Genomic DNA, 20,953 nt, shown 5'->3' on the forward strand with positions numbered 1-20,953 from the left:
TGGCTATTTGATAAGTAGAGAACCCCTCTCCCTCAAGCGCCTTGAGACCCTCTAGGTGAGTAGTGCGCTATACAAATTTTGACTTGACTTGACTTGACACTGCACCGGTTTCACCGCACTAGAGCCGGCCCTGACTACAAAGCTCAGTTTCGGTTCCCTAATTGACAAACCGGATCCGAAACAAAAAGTTTTGTATATCCATCCATCCATCCGCAGACTGGCCATATCTCCACTAAAGTGACACTGAAAAGAAGGGCAGATGTAGAAGAAGAATATCACATCCCTTTAAAGAATAGATCTGTTGGAACTAACCCTTTCCCTCTTCCTCCTCCAATTCTTTCTTCCTCACTACCGTCCCCCCAGATTTAACCAATTTCACCTGAACATTCACCACCCCATACACCTGACAACCAGGATGATGATCCGGATCGGGATGATGATCAGCCATTACAAGACCCATGGGACGATTATAACAGCAATTCGCCCACAGGCAATGATCCCGATTTGTACCCTACCAAACCCTCTCCCCCAGATGATAGTGTAGGCTACATCGAGTTACTGGGTTCAGCTGTCAATTACCATGGGGTGCAGCTACATAAGGAGTCATTAGAAGAGTATTTCCTGTTTGAAACCTTCAGTACAACACCGAAGTCATCACATGCACTACCCATGCTTAAAGGGATGGTCAGGCATGCAGATGACCCAGTCAGGGCTACCCCTAGAGTGGACAAGAAGTACAAGCCAGCACCATCAGACCCAGTATACATAAGGGGACAATTACCACCAGCCTCCCTGGTTGTGTCCAATGCAAGTAAAAGACCCAACTCACGGACAACAGGAGAGGCTCCACCTCCTGATAAGGAATCAAAACCTGTTGATGCTTCTGGGAAAAGGGTAGCTTCTCAAGCATAAGACTGTGCGCACTGGGATGAAATGGAACAACTGATCAAATATTTACCCCCGGAACTCAAATCCAAAGCACAAGATCTGGTTCATGAAGGGCAACTTATTGCTAGTAATCAAATAAGAAGGTCTTTAGATTCTGCAGACACCGCTGCTCGAGCTATAAACACTAGCGTCCTTCTAAGAAGGCACGCCTGGCTCCGTATATCTGGATTTAAACCTGAGGTTCAAACCTCCATTTTAAATACCCCATTCGATAAGGAGCATCTATTTGGTCCAATGGTAGATTCTTCACTTGAGAAAATGATGAAAGACACTGAGGTAGCCAAATCAATGGGAGCCCTTCAGTCCACATAGAGTAATGCTTCCTTTTAACGCTCCTTTTACCGAGGAGGTTAAAAAAATACCTCATCAGAAGCCACTTCCAACTATACGGGCAATAACCAACCCTCTCCCTCTAGGGGTTATTTCAGGGAAGGTTACGTTGATAACAACAGTAAGGGCAGGGGCCAGGGTTCAAACACACGCAACTCCCCCACCAACACAAATCAGTGACTTGTCTTTACTTCCCCCCGACCACTTAACACCTGTTGGGGGACGACTGTCAGATTTTCTACCAAACTTGCAATCAATAACAGACAATTGGGTACTCCAAATTATCCGTTCTTGTTACTGCCTGGAATTTTCAACATGCTTCCAAATATTCCACCAAAACCCACAAACTATCACCAGACCATCTATACCTCCTCAAACCAGAGGTTCAGTCTCTACTTCTGAAAGGAGCTATAGAGCCTGTGCCGCCCCAACATCACGGGTCAGGCGAATACTCCTTTTATTTCCTGATTCCCAAAAAAGACGGTTCTCTCAGGCCAATTTTAGATCTCAGAGAACTCAACCGGTACATTCAGTCAGACCATTTCCACACGTTGACACTTCAGCTGGTACGTCTGCTACAGAAAGGCGACTTTCTAACTACTCTGGATTTCAAAGACGCCTACTTTCATATACCAGTTCACCCTGCGCATTGCAAATTCTCAGGTTTGTGCTAGCGGGTCAACACTACCAGTTTAGGGTACTCCCATTCGGTGTCACCACCGCCCCCAGAGTCTTCACAAAGTGTCTGGCGGTGGTAGCTGCTCACCTAACGAGACAAAGCATCCACGTCTTCCCGTACTTAGACGATTGGCTCATCAAAGCCAACACGTACCAACAATGTCTGCAGCCCACGTTCAGAACAATTCGGTTACTGCATCAACTAGGGTTCACAATCAATGTGCCCATATCACATCTCCAACCGACCAATACAAAGGACTGCCTAAGAGCCACAATAGATGCTCAAAGAACTCTCGCTTTTGCCCAACTCAGCCAGACTTCGAAATATTCAGGCTTTAGTTCTCCGCTTCCATCCCAACCATTGGATTCCAGCTCGAACTTACATGCAGCTACTGGGAATGATGTCACCCTGCATCATGATCGTCGCCCATGCCAGGCAGCACAAGCGTCCGCTTCAACAATGCTTAGCCAGTCAGTGGAACCAGTCACAAGGTCTATTAACCGATCTAGGGTTGGTAAGCGCCCGTACTCCTCGCTCTCTGCAGAGGTGGAACACACAAAATGTATCAAAAGGGCGGCCGTTCATAGACCCGGTTCCACACATATACTAACAGCGGACGCGTCCCTCGCTGGCTGGGGAGCTCATCTACTACATCACACAGTGCAAGGCCTGTGGAGTCGACAGCAGAAGCTGCTTCACATCAACACCTCCAGCTGCTTGCAATATTCCGGGCACTCAAGGCGTTTCAAACTCACCTAGAGAGCAAAGCTGTCCTAGTTCGTACAGACAACATGACAGCCATGGATAACATACAAAAACAGGGGCGGGAGCACTGCTCCATCTGTCCCACATGGCCCAAGACGTCTGGAGGTGGGCCACTCACCACTGACTTTATCTCCTAGCGGATCATCTCCCAGGAGTGAACAACCAGAATGCAGATCTCCTCAGCAGGCAGAGACAGCAAATACACGAATAGGAACTCGACCCTCAGGTCCTCCTTCCATACTTTCAATGTTGGGGCTCCAGAATAGACAGCACCTGTCTCTCGTTAGAGTGCCTGTCCTCTAAGCCTTTATGGAGGGAGTCAAGAGTCCTCCCCCGCGACGTCCGCCTGCTCCCGTGTGGAATCTCAACATTGTTCTTACCAGACTAATGGGTCGGCCCTTTCAGCCTTTGCACACAGGTGAACTGCAATTTCTCACATGGAAAGCTTCAGTCCTCATTGCTATCACATCACTCAGAAGAGCGGGTGAGCTTCAGGGGCAGATTTACAAGCCCCTTGCGCCCCTTTTAGGTCGCCGTTGAATCACTTTTGTGACGCAGCAGCAGCACAAAAGATGCGCCATCGTGCAGGGTATTTACAACGTGACGCATCTGGGAGATGCATCACATTGTAAAGCCCTGCGCCATCAGGAGGCGTTCCGGCGCAGGGGAGGGCGTTCCTGCGCAGGAACGCATCCTAAAAGTGGCTGAGTGAAATCGACAAGATTTCACTCAGTCACTTTTAGGCCAATGCTGCGTCAAAACCATGAGCCTGCTTGAAGCAGGCGTAAGGATTGACGCAGCATTGTAAAGATAGGGGCACCCCAGAGCCTTGCTGGAGCTGCGTCGCACTTGTGACGCAACTCCAGCAATGTGCCGCTTTTACGGCACAGATACGTGACGCATCTGTGCCGTTTTTGCCCCATGGTGCGCCGCATTGTAAATGCGGCGCATCCATGGTGGCGGAGCTGAGGCGCACAATAACTGGTGCATCCCTGCTGATATGCAGGGAAGCGCCAGTTATTGTAAATCTGCCCCAAGGCATTAACAATAGAAGAACTCTTTTTACAAATGCACCAAAATAAAGTGGTTCTTCGTACTAATCCTAAATTCCTTCCTAAACTTGGTTCTGCTTTTCGTATCAATCAATTTGTTGAGTTACCCGTGTTCTTCCCTCAACCAGATTCAATGGCAGAGCATTGCTTTATTACACAGAAAGGACAAAACCTTTCCGTAACACAAATCAACTTTTTGTCACTTTTGCTCCACCGCATAAAGGCAATCTCATATCAAATTCCGATACCTGTTGCAGTAGCATCTTACTTAGATACATGCATTCACGGACATCTCCTTTTACTACTATTATTAACTCCATTCACACCCTCTGCGGCAACAAAATCTAACAATGGAGTCGATGCCCATACGCACTATCACCGAAAGGAGGAGTCACCTACGTTGTGACTGGAAAGACTTCTTTGAAGAAAAACAAAGTGCAAACATCCGAGCCCAACAGTAGATGGCGATCTATGCATAGCCTATGACTCTACAGCTCTATATGCCAGGAGCAGATGCATGCTGGGTAAGAGGCATTTTCCTTCTTTCAGTTGGATGAAGAGGAGGGCCAGTGAGGCGACATGACTATCATTCCCTCAGTGGGGCGACAGCACCAAGAGTGAGGCTGATACGGCCTAGAGTGAGGCAGGATAGTCCCTCAGTAAGGCCAACATGGCCGAGGGTGATGTAAGCATGACCTAGAAAGAGGCTGACATGGCCCTCAGTGACTCCAACGTGATCTGAAGGGAGGCGAGCACGCATGGCCAGCGGTGCACATGAGCTCGAGGGAACTCACATGGAACGCAGTGAGGCCAACATGCCCTAGAGTGAGGATTGAACACCTTAGGGCAGGTAGTATTGTTGCCCCTCAGAGACAGTGGAAAGATCACTGTTTCATGGCAGCTAGTTTTGCTAGAGCTCTGTGTCAGTAGGATTGTTGTACCTCATGGGGGATCGACCTGTTACACCTCAGAGAAAATAGCTCAGGGAGTTACTATTGTTACACCTCAGGGCAAAGAGGACATTTACACCTCAGGGCAAAGAGGACATTTACACCACAGGGCAAAGAGGACATTTACACCTCAGGGCAAAGAGGACATTTACACCTCAGGGCAAAGAGGACATTTACACCACAGGGCAAAAAGGACATTTACACCACAGGGCAAAGAGGACATTTACACCTCTGGGCAAAGAGGACATTTACACCTCAGGGCAAATAGTACTGATACACAACAGCGCAGGTGGTACTGTTACTCCTCAGGGGTAGCTCTGTTACACTTCAGAGAGTGGTACTGCTACTCAGGGCAGGTGCTACTGCTAGGGGTTGGAATGCCCCATCTCACTTACTACTGATGACGTGCCTCGGCACCCCACCGTGGGGTAAGAAGTGCTATATTAATGCCCCTACTGCCCCAGTGCTAGTCCTGTTACACATTAGGAGGGCAGTGCTGCCACATCTCAGGGTGGGGAGTCCTGCTACACCCCAGTGAGAGTTGAAAGGTCACAATACGGCTAGTCGGGACTCCACCCCTCAGTGTCACACCTGAAGCACACACACCCTTCTGCCCTCTCTCTATCGCCACTTTACTCACAGACGTCTTTCCTCCTCCCCCACAGGTTCCACACCATGTCCATCATGATAGCGGTGGACATCTTGGGGTGCACCGGCAGCACGGAGGAGCGGGCCGCCATGCTTCACAAGACCATCCAGCTGGCGGCTGAGCTGAAGAGCACCATGGGCAACATGTTCAGCTTCGCTGCAGTGATGACGGCGCTGGAGATGGCACAGGTAGGGGGCGCAGCGCTGTTCTCACCTCTGGAACCACCTGCCAGCCCTAGCACCTCAAGAGGTCCGAGCAAGACACCCCCATGAACTTGGACCCAGCGTCACCAGCCCTACTGCCTGAAGGTTCACCAGCCTTACTGCCTCAAGGGTCACCACCCCTACTGTCTCAAGGGTCAAGGGTCACCAGCCCTGCTGCCTCAAGGGTCAAGGGTCACCAGCCCTACTGCCTCAAGGGTCACCAGCCCTACTGCCTCGAGGGTCACCAGCCCTACTGCCTCAAGGGTCACCAGCCCTACTGCCTGAAGGTTCACCAGCCTTACTGCCTCAGGGGTCACCAGCCCTACTGTCTCAAGGGTCAAGGGTCACCAGCCCTGCTGCCTCAAGGGTCACCAGCCCTGCTGCCTCAAGGGTCACTCGCCCTACTGCCTCAAGGATCAAGGGTCACCAGCCCTACTGCTGCAAGGATCACCAGCCGTACTGCCTCAGGGGTCACCAGCCCTGCTGCCTTAAGGGTCAAGGGTCACCAGCCCTACTGCCTCGAGGGTCACCAGCCCTACTGCCTCAAGGGTCACAGCATCACACCCACCACAAAACTAGGCTTGCCCAATCTCTTCTCACCACACCACAACTGCTGCCAGTGCCACCTTTGTGGGTCCGCCCCACTGCACCCCATATCTGATGCTATTGCCACCTTAAGGGGTCACTGCATATCTTCTTCCCTGATACTGGGCCTGCACCATGTCCACACTCAGCACCCCATATCTACTGCCATCTGAAGGGGTCCCTACATGACACCCCCATGATACTGCGCCTGCTTCATATCTGCACTGCACCCCACATCTGCTGCCACTGCCACATTAAGGGGTTTCCACATGACACACCCCCATGAGTATCCAGTGTACCCCTTACCAGCTGCTACTGCCATCCACTGCACCCCAGAACCAGCTCCGTCCCTGCTAACTCCTACCCCTGAACCAGAAAATACTACCAATTAACTGCACCATGAATTCAAGCTACTGCCTTCCAGGCACCCTGAATCTGCCCCAACTGCCATGCCCTGCACCCAGCGCCACTCCTGATCACTGCTGTCCATGGAACCCCACCAGCTTTGTCACTGCTCTCCCCCGAAGTTGAGTACCACCTCCAGTGTCCTTCATTTCCTCTATATCGTGATTCCACTCCCAGCTTCCCTCGACTTCTCTCTTGCACCCGCACCACTCAGCTTCCCTTTCCCGTGCACCCTAATAACCATTCCTGGGCACCCTAAGAGCCCCATACTAGCCATCTCTCCTCTGCACAACCAGGCCACCACTTCCCACTTTTCCTTCAACCCACGTGAGTAGCCTGCACCTGCACCCCAGGATAGTGGCGTCTGCTGCCTCGTCCAGACGGCCCCACACCACCGCACCCCAAGCGCAATGGCTCGACTGCACTCCAAAGACATTCTGCACCACCAGGTGAGCCCCTCACATGAGCATCCAATGGTATGCTCCTCGAACCTGCCTGGCTCCCCAGGCTCGGTGTTCATCCCTGACCCCCCGAGCCTCACACCGCAGCCATGCACCACCTGGCAAGCTCGTCAGTCCTGCACCCAAGGTCTACCCCTTCAGCTCTGGAACCACCTGCCAGGCCTAGTACATCAAGAGGTCCCAGCAAGACACCCCCTTGGGTCCAGACCAGCTCCCCAACTGTGCAACTCCTGAGTGACTCGTTAGGTCTCTGCCTCTGGCTGGTTATCAGCTCTGATCCCCGCCCCAGCTCAATAACCATCCCTGCTCCAAGGTCAGCGCACTCAGCCCTATATCTGTTAGCAGATTCCTTCAATACTGACTTCTCCGGCTCAGCGCTGTCTGCCCTGCCTGGATCCCTCACTCCAGGACAGCGCCTCAGCTCAGCTTCCTGCTGCATGCTTCCTAGCCTGGCCCCTACTGCCCCCACACCCGAATGATCCTCTTCCTTGCACCCCCAAACCAGGTCCTCCATTCTACATTGACAGGCTTCTCAGCCTTGAACCCCCAGTCCAACTCCTGATCCCTGAACCCCCCCCCGACCGCCACTGTTCTTGTTGATAGAATCTGAGAATTGATCTCGGTGCTGAGACCTGAGATCTGATCTCTGTCCTCAGGTCTGATCTCTGTCTTCAGATCTGATCTCTGTCCTCAGGTCTGATCTCTGTCCTCAGGTCTGATCTCTGTCCTCAGGTCTGATCTCTGTCCTCAGATCTGATCTCTGTCCTCAGATCTGATCTCTGTCCTCAGATCTGATCTCTGTCCTCAGGTCTGATCTCTGTCTTCAGATCTGATCTCTGTCCTCAGATCTGATCTCTGTCCTCAGATCTGATCTCTGTCCTCAGGTCTGATCTCTGTCCTCAGGTCTGATCTCCGTCTTCAGATCTGATCTCTGTCTTCAGATCTGATCTCTGTCCTCAGGTCTGATCTCTGTCCTCAGGTCTGATCTCTGTCCTCAGGTCTGATCTCTGTCCTCAGGTCTGATCTCTGTCTTCAGATCTGATCTCTGTCCTCAGGTCTGATCTCTGTCTTCAGATCTGATCTCTGTCCTCAGATCTGATCTCTGTCCTCCGGTCTGATCTCTGTCTTCAGATCGGATCTCTGTCCTCAGGTCTGATCTCTGTCTTCAGATCTGATCTCTGTCCTCAGATCTGATCTCTGTCCTCAGGTCTGATCTCTGTCCTCAGGTCTGATCTCTGTCCTCAGGTCTGATCTCTGTCTTCAGATCTGATCTCTGTCCTCAGATCTGATCTCTGTCCTCAGGTCTGATCTCTGTCCTCAGGTCTGATCTCTGTCCTCAGGTCTGATCTCTGTCCTCAGATCTGATCTCTGTCCTCAGGTCTGATCTCTGTCCTCAGGTCTGATCTCTGTCCTCAGATCTGATCTCTGTCCTCAGATCTGATCTCTGTCCTCAGGTCTGATCTCTGTCCTCAGATCTGATCTCTGTGCTCTGATCTGATCTCTGTCTTCAGATCTGATCTCTGTCCTCAGATCTGATCTCTGTGCTCTGATTTGTGATTAGACCTGAGATCTGATCTCTATGTTGTCCGTCCTTCCAGATATCCCGGCTGGAGCAGACATGGATGAACCTGCGGCAGAGGCATACCGAAGGCGCCATCTTGTATGAGAAGAAACTCAAGCCTTTCCTGAAGAGCCTGAACGAGGGAAAAGGTACTTTAGCCGGCAGAAGGGGTGAAAGGATCCTCCAGCTAACTTACTTTAAGAACCCTGAAATTGGGGAGTTGATGGGTGGTTGCAGTCTGCCAGCACATATCCAACTACGTTTACACAACCCTGCTGCAAGGAAATCAGCGAAAAGGAGAAATGCTATTGTTAAGCTGTTCTAGATTACTTTATTGGTCACATATAAAGCATGTTTTACAAACTACACTGTAATTTGTCACATCGCTAAACATAAATGCGCTCATTTGGTGAAAACAAACCCAGTCCTATTCTTGCTTAAGGCATTTTACATCAGCCATCCCTTAATTCCTCCTCCTTCCGCCCTTGCTCTCAACCTCCTCTTTACATTACAGTCGCTTGATATTTGGCACCTGTGAAATCTGGCATTCAGGCTCCACGGTCATAATGATTTGCATGTGAACATGGCACCAACAGTAGGAATACAAGTTGTGTTTGTAGCACGCGTGGCTTCAGAAACACACGCTTTGCATCTAGAGATGGGCTCAGACATTGCAAGTTTTTTTGTCTTTTTGAAGTTTGAAGAAGGTTTGAGTCACAAGATGTGTGAATCCTCCTAAGAGTTTCAATGCACCTGGGCACCAACTCCACCCTTAGATTGTTTTTTCCGCCATTGGGTTCGGACGTGTTCTGTAACAGCTCACGGCCTCGAGGTCGAGGAGCTCCCTCAGCTTTTCTAAGACATCCTCCTTCGCAATCTTTGACATCCAAGAAAGGAGAACAGTCCTCCTGGTTCCTTGATCAATGTAGGATAATCATACACAACCGGAGAAGCATCTCTGCGGCGCTGTGGCTCACAGACAAGATCCGGAATTGAGGCCTCCATGTCGAGTCCTTCTTCCCCCAGACCCAGCGACTTGGAGGGTGTGGGCAAATACACAGTGTAACACCAACTTTCTGTGGACTAACCTCCGGCATCTGTAGTCTTTGCCTCTTCCTTCAGTACATCGAGTTCATCTTGTGTAGAAACGTAGCAGGAAAGTTTTGTGGAATTAAGGAACCCGTGCGAATGCAACTGGTAAAACCCGTGAGTGGATGAGGCAGCTTTAGGGTCCAGGAGAAACGAGGGATAGTTCCACCTGCCCCAGAGAATAGTAGGACATGACGCAACCACCCCGTTGACATCAGTGCATGGACTGCGCTGTCGGATATAAACACTTCGCTCTGGTGTGTCTTGCATTTCTATTTGGATAAAACTGATCCACTCACGAGCTTAAGACGAGACTCGTTCAAGCAGCTGCCGTAACCCTGACACTTCTGAAGCCAAAGAGGCCAGCTGTGTGGAGCTGACGTAGGCACACAGCCACTGTACACTGTCTGATGATGACCCTGTAGCCATACACAGGACCAAGATGTCCGCTCTTACCAGTGAAGGCCTCATTCGTTTATCCGTACGCTGTTGTGACAATGCAGTTCTCTCCTCACTTCACACAAACACACCAATGTTTTTGCGTACTCTATCATTGTTGCCACAGCGCCTAAAAGGCCAGTGTGCTGCAGTGATGGGACATCTACCATGTAAAAAAGAGCACTAGGGAGGGGACTGAGAAGCTGAGAGACCAGCCTCCTGATAATGGTGCGTTGTCAGTTCAAATGCACTGCTCAGCAGACATGGCCACCAACACCAGGAGCAGATAGAGAAACTCGTGCCACACCTCTTACAGAAACACAGGAAAAGGGCACACAGTATTATCCAAGAAGGCAAACCATCGCCAGTGTGTGTTTCAAGTCTGCTTCAGATGCATTGGGCAGCAAGCAGACAAGCCTACCTGTGACCCACCCGGAGTAGACGCGTCTGGCTGAGGGTGTCAGGGTTCAAGCCGGACGTAAAGGCGTTTGCAGATAATGGTGAACGCCTCTTTGGAACCCGTGGATGATTCATGACAAAGAATGAAAAAAGGCGAACATGGCAAAGGCAGTGGGCAGTTGAAAGGACCGTTTGGGGTGCGGAGGGGGGATGTAGGGGGAGGAGTGTTACCCCAAGACAAAACATCCAGGGAAGAGGGAGAATCTCAACCACATGTCACCTTCATGCTGCAGCCCAGCTCACGAAGCGCACTGGCGCTACGGCAAAATCTAGATTCAACAAGGCAACAGCCTTTTCAAAGGACGGCCAATGGAAGGAGTCACCCTCCCAGCACCCCCGCCCCCTGTGAGGGGCTGGACTTTCAAATAAGTGACAACCCAAAACATTCCCCCCTATACACAAGAGACCTCTGCCAAACAGACATTAAACAGGATACAACATGGACACTGCGCATAACGAAGACAAAAGCCACAACACATTCGGCCACAGATAGAAATGTGCAGCGAGGAAGAGCAGCTGGGTTTACAGCACGCAGTCAAGAGAGAGGACGTCCAGGTAAGAACACACCCAGGAGTGTACGCAACCCTTTTTCCTGGTGCCCAAACCAGACAAGACGCTCTGGCCAATCCTAGACCGAAGGAACTTGAACAAATTGAAAAAGGCTTACATTTTCAAAATGACCACACTTCTGGAGGTCGTCTCATGGCTGCAAAAAGGGAACAGCGTCGCCTGCTTGCGTGCGTCCACGAACAAAGGACATAGGAAGCTCCTGAGGCGCATTGTAGACGAGGCACTTTATTTATTCAAAGTTCTCCCCTTTGGGATGAAATCTGCACCAAGGGTTTTCACAAAGCGTCTCGCGGTAGCAGCCACACACTTGAGGAGACAGGGCATTCAGGCGTCCTCTTACCGAGGCGATTGGCTAATAAAAGCAGGATCCTTTAGACAGTGCCAAGAAAGCATACTCGCGCCACAGGCTGGGGTTCCCCTTGAACATAGAAACCCCACCCCCATCTCCATAAAGAGAAAACACTTTTCTGCTGGTGAGACAAAGTTCAGGGGAGCCCAAAGTTTACCCAGTTGCAAAAAAGATCTTGCAATAACAGAGCAAACTCACCGTTACCAGAGGGGGCAAGCTAACAGCCAGGACTAAAGGGAAACTAAGGGGGAATGATGGTGTCTCGCATTCCACGAATTCCCCAGCCAAGTTACACATGAGACTACTCCAGGAGTGACTGCAACGTCTATGGCAACAGGAACCGGGAGCTGGAAGGGTCCAGTGGTTGTCGCAGGGAAAATACACCAATAGAACAGTGGTGCCGCTTAGGCAATATCACTGCCGGCAGAGCGTTCAGACATCCAACTCCCTTGTAACCATCGCAATGACGCATTCCACACAGAGTGGGGGGTCAGCATGGGAAAACTGAACATCAGCTCCATAGAGATAGGGTAGTTCTTCGCACCAATCCAAAATTCATTCCAAAGGTAGTTTCTGCTTTTCATATTAACCAATCAGTTGAGTTATTTGTGTTTTTTCCTCAACCTGATTCAATAGCAGCACAAGCTCTTCACATGCTTGATGTTAGAAGGGCCTAATTGTACTACATAGAAAGGACAAAAGATTTTAGCAAAACAAAACAACTATTTGTTGCATTTGTTCCACCACAAGAAGGAAATCCCATCTCTAAATCAGGCATCTCAAGGCGGATTCATAAATGCATTCAAACATGCTATGCTAAAGCTAAAAGAACTGTATCCATACCCCCTACAGCGCATTCTACTAGCAATATAGGTGCTAGTATGGCCTTCTTAGGGAATATTCCCCTAGCTGACATATGTAAGGCAGCTACATGGTCTACACCACACACATTTACCAAACACTATTGTGTAGATGTGATAGCACGTCAACAGGCTAATGTAGGCCAAGCAGTACTTAACCCGTTGACCACGGAGCAAATTCCGCCTCAGTGCGGGTGAAAGAATGGGTGGGCATGGTTCAGATGGCCCCCGGCCGTCCTCCGCACATGCCCACCATGACGTCGGATGGCCAGGGGCCGTCCGACACACCGAAAGGGTTAAAACACTGTTTCAAACAAGTGCAACACCCACTGGTTAGCCACCGCTTTTGGAGAGTACTGCTTTGTAGTCTATGCCAAGCATGTGTATCTACAGGACACATTATGGATTATGTTACTTACCCTGTAAGCTTCTGTTCTTGGCATGCAGAGCATAGATTCACTTGCGCCCACCCGCCTCCAAGAGCAACTATTGTTGCAGTTCCTAATTATACATTCATACGCGTGGACATCTCTATTCTACACTTACTCACTCCATTCTCTCCCTCTTGCGGGAAAACAATGGAGTCGATGTCCATGCGCACGATCACCTAAGGGAGGAGTCCCCTTACCTCGCGACTAGGAAAGATGCGCACGATCACCTAAGGGAGGAGTCCCCTTACCTCGCGACTAGGAAAGATGCGCACGATCACCTAAGGGAGGAGTCCCCTTACCTCGCGACTAGGAAAGATGCGCACGATCACCTAAGGGAGGAGTCCCCTTACCTCGCGACTAGGAAAGATGCGCACTATCACCTAAGGGAGGAGTCCCCTTACCTCGTGACTAGGAAAGATGCGCACGATCACCTAAGGGAGGAGTCCCCTTACCTCGCGACTAGGAAAGATGCGCACGATCACCTAAGGTAGGAGTCCCCTTACCTCGTGACTAGGAAAGACTTCTTTGAAGGAAAACAAATTGCAAACATCCGGACCCAACACTAGATGGCAGGAAAGTATAATCCTTCTTTACTGCAACTCCCCTTACAGACTTCACTGCTGCACACTTTCTATTTTTGTTTTTATTTAACCACATCCGCGCTAGTGGAATTCCCCTTCTATGCTGGGATTTACTAAATCCCGTACTTCATGACGAGCTGGGCTCGTCATCAGTGTGCGAGGAGGCTACACCATGACGAGCCCAGCTCGTCATGAGCCTGGAAGGGGTTAAAGCTTTATAGAGCAAGGATCACGTTCAGTCGACATCGGACTGCTTTATGTTTGACAGAAAAACAATAAAGAAATTGCAAGTCACGTGGACAAGTCCGTGGTAATGGCCATCACAGGTCAATGTCCCACAGCCCATCCTCTTTCAAGCACTTTGGGAAAGCACAGATTGAGATGAGCAGGAGACAGCAAACACCCGCACCACAGAGGGCACCTGATCCAACGTTTGGGGTACCTCGGTCACACTACAGACATCCCCCACTCTTGGTTCCTGTCACCTATCTCCCAGGCTCCTCTTCTGAAAGTCCACTTTCTCCCAGAGTGCTTTTCTGCTCCCAGAACCTATGCTGACATCAGAATCCTCAGCCAATAGCAGCAGGAAGAATGCAGGTCCAAGCAAGTGTGGTTGTCTCTCTCAATACTGTCTGGACACTGACCTTCTCTGCTTCTGATTGCTTCCAGAAGGCTCCCCGCTGACCACCACCACGTTCCCACACATCGTGCCACTCATCCTGCTCCTGGAACGAGATTCTGTCTTGTCGGATGGGGCTGAGCCCTGGGAGAGCATCGACGGCGGCGTGGAGGTGGTGATGGCGCACCTGGAGGCCGCGCGCATGGTGGCGCACCATGGTGGACTCTACCGCACCAACGCCGAGATGAAGCTGCAAGGTAAGTGGTAATGCATCCCCCTTTGCAAGTCCCCAAGATGGAACCTTCCAGTAGGCCTCACTGGCAGCACAAGGCATGCACCCAGCTGCACACAGAACCACCATGGCATGGAAACAGCACAGCAACCTTAGAGGAGATTGCAACAGAGCACAGGGATCACACAAGCCCACATCCAGCCTTCCAGGTCCTATAGGCACATGCCAAAGCGCTAGACACAGGTAGGAAGATGGGTGGATGCAGTGAGGAGTTTGTGTGAAAAAAGAGGAGGCGCATCAATGAATGTCAGGTTCAGTCCGGGCCGTGGTGGTACTCAGAGGGGAGTCGCTTGCAGAAATTTTGCAGCGTGAAGATCACCCCACACCGCGTTTTTGCCCATGAAGACATTCATTGATGCGCCTCCTGTACACGACTCCAGCAAAATTGCTGCCTGGGTCTAAAACGGCTTTACAGCCGTAAGTATAATATACTTTTTCCATAAAAAAGAAAAAAAATTCTCTTTTTTCACACACACTCCTCACGGCAGGGTGCACCTTAGGGCGTGTACACCACCGGAGGATCACATTTTAAGGTCCTGATGAAAGCTGAGCGACTCGGGCTCCCAATAAGCAGAAACATGTTGACCAAATTCACCACCATGGACTAGGGGTCTATCATAACTGAGACCACACCTATGGGTCCATTCACACTTGTTTTTAACCAGTGCAAATCGGACTATTAATAAAAAAGTTGAAAGTCACGAATCTTACTTTTTAATTAATTTTTTTCCCTATTTCTTTGCACTCACTTGGCTTAATTTGGCTTCATAAAACACCCTCAACACACACAAGGACCAGCTCCGCTGTAAACAGGCGTTGAAGCACACTGGAAAGACACTAGGTCTTTCCAGTGGGAACCCAGTGATGAAGCATGTCACCATTAGGTTGGTGAGTGAGGGTTCTTAAAATTACTTTGTATTGTCCCACTTTTACGAGTTTATTTCTTTCTTCCCTGGATACCCCGTGCACTATCTGGAGGTTGTCCTTTACTTATTTTTCACTCTTCTGTTGTTTAAAAATACTAAGAAAAGGGGTGTAAGAGTGAATATCCATACCCTTTCTCTCTTGTTGTTCTTGGTTGGTCCACTTCAGATCTTGTCACATTTAAGAAACTCCTGAAAACATTGCTTTTCAGACAGGCTTACCATTAAGTGGGGTTGAAGGTCGATTCGCTACCTAGGGCCAAGAGACCGTCTGATGAACGCGCGCTTTATAAATGGACAGTAACATAACATTGCATATGATATGGTTGTGCAGCCTCGTTGCGTTATAAAGTATCAGGGCCAGTGGGGTTTGTTTGTAAATATGAGCTCAGTCCCGGGGAGCTGCAGCTCAGAGCAATCTGGTTTTATCAACGGAGCACGTGTGAGCCTTTAAGAAGCGCCAAAGCAGTTGAAGAAACTGCAACACGATAAAAATGTGACACTAATTTATAAACATGCGTTGTATTTGTATCTTTAAAAGGACACCTCAACGACAGAAATGCACCGGGGGGTCCCAGAGATATGAGTTCACTCGATGGGACAAATCATTGCAATCTACAGCGACTCGCGGTTTAGGGTCAGACAACACAAGTGACTTTATGGGCACTCTTGGGACCAACTCTGACAGGGAGCCAGTCACAGGGACCGAAGGTCCAGTTGAGCAGTTACCTCATGGTAAAAGCTGTCTTCAGTCCAGTGCCAGGGCCTATGGGCGGACCGCCATAGAGGTCAATGGAGCGGTTCTGATGCAAGGGATGCAGGAGGCTGAAGGTCCTATGGATGGACCGCCATAGAGGTCAATGGAGCGGTTCTGATGCAAGGGATGCAGGAGGCTGAAGGTCCTATGGATGGACCGCCATAGAGGTCAAAGGAGGGGTCTTGATGCAAGGGATGCAGGAGGCTGAAGGTCCTATGGATGGACCGCCATAGAGGTCAATGGAGGGGTCCTGATGCAAGGGGTGCAGGAGGCTGAAGGTCCTATGGATGGACCGCCATCGAGGTCAATGGAGGGGTCCTGATGCAAAGGATGCAGGAGGCTGAAGGTCCTATGGATGGACCGCCATAGGCTTCAATGGAGGGGTCCTGATGCAAGGGATGCAGGAGGCTGAAGGTCCTATGGATGGACCGCCATAGAGGTCAATGGAGGGGTCCTGATGCAAGGGATGCAGGAGGCTGAAGGTCCTATGGATGGACCGCCATAGAGGTCAATGGAGGGGTCCTGATGCGAGGGATGCAGGAGGCTGAAGGTCCTATCGATGGACCGCCATAGAGGTCAAAGGAGGGGTCCTGATGCAAGGGATGCAGGAGGCTGAAGGTCCTATGGATGGACCACCATAGAGGCCAATGGAGGGGTCCTGATGCGAGGGATGCAAGAGGCTGAAGATCCTATGGATGGACCGCCATAGAGGCCAATGGAGGGGTCCTGATGCAAGGGATGCAGGATGCTGAAGGTCCTATGGATGGACCACCACAGGCTTCAATAGAGGGGTCCTGATGCGAGGGATGCAGGAGGCTGAAGGTCCTATGTATGGACTGCCATAGAGGTCAATGGAGCAGTCCTGTTCCAAGGGATGCAGGACGCTGAAGGTCCTATGGATGGACCACCATAGGCTTCAATGGAGTGGTCCTGATGCGAGGGATGCAGGAGGCTGAAGGTCCTATGGATGGACCGCCATCGGCTTCAATGGAGCGGTCCTGATGCGAGGGATGCAGGAGGCTGAAGGTCCTATGGATGGACCGCCATCGTCTTCAATGGAGCGGTCCTGATGCGAGGGTTGCAGGAGGCTGAAGGTCCTATGGATGGACCGCCATAGAGGTCAAAGGAGGGGTCCTGATGCAAGGGATGCAGGATGCTGAAGCTCCTATGGATGGACCACCATAGGCTTCAATGGAGTGGTCCTGATGCGAGGGATGCAGGAGGCTGAAGGTCCTATGGATGGACCGCCATCGGCTTCAATGGAGCGGTCCTGATGCGAGGGATGCAGGAGGCTGAAGGTCCTATGGATGGACCGCCATCGTCTTCAATGGAGCGGTCCTGATGCGAGGGTTGCAGGAGGCTGAAGGTCCTATGGATGGACCGCCATAGAGGTCAATGGAGTGGTCCTGATGCGAGGGATGCAGGAGGCTGAAGGTCCTATGGATGGACCACCATAGGCTTCAATGGAGCGGTCCTGATGCGATGGATGCAGGAGGCTGAAGGTCCTATGGATGGACCGCCATCGAGGTCAATGGAGGGGTCCTGATGCAAGGGATGCAGGAGGCTGAAGGTCCTATGGATGGACCGCCATAGGCTTCAATGGAGGGGTCCTGATGCAAGGGCTGCAGGAGGCTGAAGGTCCTATGGATGGACCACCATAGAGGCCAATGGAGAGGTCCTGATGCGAGGGATGAAGGAGGCTGAAGGTCCTATGGATGGACCGCCATAGAGGCCAATGGAGGGGTCCTGATGCAAGGGATGCAGGAGGCTGAAGGTCCTATGGATGGACCACCATAGGCTTCAATGGATCGGTCCTGATGCGATGGATGCAGGAGGCTGAAGGTCCTATGGATGGACCGCCATCGAGGTCAATGGAGGGGTCCTGATGCAAGGGATGCAGGAGGCTGAAGGTCCTATGGATGGACCGCCATAGGCTTCAATGGAGGGGTCCTGATGCAAGGGCTGCAGGAGGCTGAAGGTCCTATGGATGGACCACCATAGAGGCCAATGGAGAGGTCCTGATGCGAGGGATGAAGGAGGCTGAAGGTCCTATGGATGGACCGCCATAGAGGCCAATGGAGGGGTCCTGATGCAAGGGATGCAGGAGGCTGAAGGTCCTATGGATGGACTGCCATAGAGGTCAATGGAGCGGTCCTGTTGCAAGGGATGCAGGACGCTGAAGGTCCTATGGATGGACCGCCATGGAGGCCAAAGGAGGGGTCCTGATGCAAGGGATGCAGGAGGCTGAAGGTCCTATGGATGGACCGCCATAGAGGCCAATGGAGGGGTCCTGATGCGAGGGATGCAGGAGGCTGAAGGTCCTATGGATGGACCACCATAGGCTTCAATGGAGCGGTCCTGATGCGAGGGATGCAGGAGGCTGAAGGTCCTATGGATGGACCGCCATAGAGGCCAATGGAGGGGTCCTGATGCGAGGGATGCAGGAGGCTGAAGGTCCTATGGATGGACCACCATAGGCTTCAATGGAGCGGTCCTGATGCGAGGGATGCAGGAGGCTGAAGGTCCTATGGATGGACCGCCATAGAGGTCAATGGAGTGGTCCTGATGCGAGGGATGCAGGAGGCTGAAGGTCCTATGGATGGACCACCATAGGCTTCAATGGAGCGGTCCTGATGCGATGGATGCAGGAGGCTGAAGGTCCTATGGATGGACAGCCATAGAGGTCAAAGGAGGGGTCCTGATGCAAGGGATGCAGAAGGCTGAAGGTCCTATGGACGGACCACCATCGGCTTCAATGGAGGGGTCCTGATGCGAGGGATGCAGGAGGCTGAAGGTCCTATGGATGGACCGCCATCAACTTCAATGGAGGGGTCCTGATGCAAGGGATGCAGGAGGCTGAAGGTCCTATGGATGAACCGCCATCGGCTTCAATGGAGCGGTCCTGATGCGAGGGATGCAGGAGGCTAAAGGTCCTATGGATGGACCGCCATCGACTTCAATGGAGCGGTCCTGATGCGAGGGATGCAGGAGGCTGAAGGTCCTATGGATGGACCGCCATAGAGGTCAAAGGAGGGGTTCTGATGCGAGGGATGCAGGAGGCTGAAGGTCCTATGGATGGACCGCCATCGACTTCAATGGAGGGGTCCTGATGCGAGGGATGCAGGAGGCTGAAGGTCCTATGGATTGACCGCCATCGGCTTCAATGGAGCAGTCCTGATGCGAGGGATGCAGGAGGCTGAAGGTCCTATGAATGGACCGCCATCGACTTCAATGGAGCGGTCCTGATGCGAGGGATGCAGGAGGCTGAAGGTCCTATGGATGGACCGCCATAGAGGTCAAAGGAGGGGTCCTGATGCAAGGGATGCAGGATGCTGAAGGTCCTATGGATGGACCACCATAGGCTTCAATGGAGTGGTCCTGATGCGAGGGATGTAGGAGGCTGAAGGTCCTATGGATGGACCGCCATCGGCTTCAATGGAGCGGTCCTGATGCGAGGGATGCAGGAGGCTGAAGGTCCTATGGATGGACCGCCATCGACTTCAATGGAGCGGTCCTGATGCGAGGGATGCAGGAGGCTGAAGGTCCTTTGGATGGACCGCCATAGAGGTCAATGGAGGGGTCCTGATGCAAGGGGTGCAGGAGGCTGAAGGTCCTATGGATAGACCGCCATCGAGGTCAATGGAGGGGTCCTGATGCAAGGGATGCAGGAGGCTGAAGGTCCTATGGATGGACCGCCATAGGCTTCAATGGAGGGGTCCTGATGCAAGGGATGCAGGAGGCTGAAGGTCCTATGGATGGACCTCCGTAGAGGTCAATGGAGCGGTCCTGATGCAAGGGATGCAGGAGGCTGAAGGTCCTATGGATGGACCGCCATAGAGGCCAATGGAGGGGTCCTGATGCAAGGGATGCAGGATGCTGAAGGTCCTATGGATGGACCGCCATAGAGGCCAATGGAGTGGTCCTGATGTGAGGGATGCAGGAGGCTGAAGGTCCCATGGATGGACCGTCATAGAGGTCAAAGGATGGGTCCTGATGCAAGGGATGCAGGAAGCTGAAGATCCTATGGATTGACCACCATAGGCTTCAATGGAGCGGTCCTGATGCGAGGGATGCAGGATGCTGAAGGTCCTATGGATGGACCGCCATCGACTTCAATTGAGCGGTCCTGATGCGAGGGATGCAGGAGGCTGAAGGTCCTATGGATGGACCGCCATAGAGGTCAAAGGTGGGGTCCTGATGCAAGGGATGCAGGATGCTGAAGCTCCTATGGATGGACCACCATAGGCTTCAATGGAGTGGTCCTGATGCGAGGGATGCAGGAGGCTGAAGGTCCTATGGATGGACCGCCATCGGCTTCAATGGAGTGGTCCTGATGCGAGGGATGCAGGAGGCTGAAGGTCCTATGGATGGACTGCCATCAACTTCAATGGAGCGGTCCTGATGCGAGGGATGCAGGAGGCTGAAAGTCCTATGGATGGACCGCCATAGAGGTCAATGGAGGGGTCCTGATGCAAGGGGTGCAGGAGGCTGAAGGTCCTATGGATGGACCGCCATCGAGGTCAATGGAGGGGTCCTGATGCAAAGGATGCAGGAGGCTGAAGGTCCTATGGATGGACCGCCATAGGCTTCAATGGAGGGGTCCTGATGCAAGGGATGCAGGAGGCTGAAGGTCCTATGGATGGACCGCCATAGAGGTCAATGGAGGGGTCCTGATGCAAGGGATGCAGGGGGCTGAAGGTCCTATGGATGGACCGCCATAGAGGTCAATGGAGGGGTCCTGATGCGAGGGATGCAGGAGGCTGAAGGTCCTATCGATGGACCGCCATAGAGGTCAAAGGAGGGGTCCTGATGCAAGGGATGCAGGAGGCTGAAGGTCCTATGGATGGACCACCATAGAGGCCAATGGAGGGGTCCTGATGCGAGGGATGCAAGAGGCTGAAGGTCCTATGGATGGACCGCCATAGAGGCCAATGGAGGGGTCCTGATGCAAGGGATGCAGGATGCTGAAGGTCCTATGGATGGACCACCACAGGCTT

General features: G+C 51.8%; 1 protein-coding gene across 2 annotated transcripts in view; it reads left to right on the forward strand.

Moving 5' to 3' along the window:
- Positions 1 to 20,953, forward strand: part of SH2D3C (SH2 domain containing 3C) — a 289,572-nt gene that overhangs the window by 249,711 nt on the left and 18,908 nt on the right. For both annotated transcript variants that reach the window (XM_086948617.1, XM_086948618.1), the window contains 3 exons: positions 5,390 to 5,561; positions 8,626 to 8,737; positions 14,035 to 14,241. In XM_086948617.1, the coding sequence (XP_086804743.1) occupies positions 5,390 to 5,561; positions 8,626 to 8,737; positions 14,035 to 14,241 (491 nt within the window). The remainder of the gene's footprint in view (positions 1 to 5,389; positions 5,562 to 8,625; positions 8,738 to 14,034; positions 14,242 to 20,953) is intronic.

The sequence above is a fragment of the Lissotriton vulgaris genome, unplaced genomic scaffold (assembly GCF_964263255.1).
Source record: "Lissotriton vulgaris unplaced genomic scaffold, aLisVul1.2 SCAFFOLD_2110, whole genome shotgun sequence".
NCBI lineage: Eukaryota > Metazoa > Chordata > Amphibia > Caudata > Salamandridae > Lissotriton > Lissotriton vulgaris.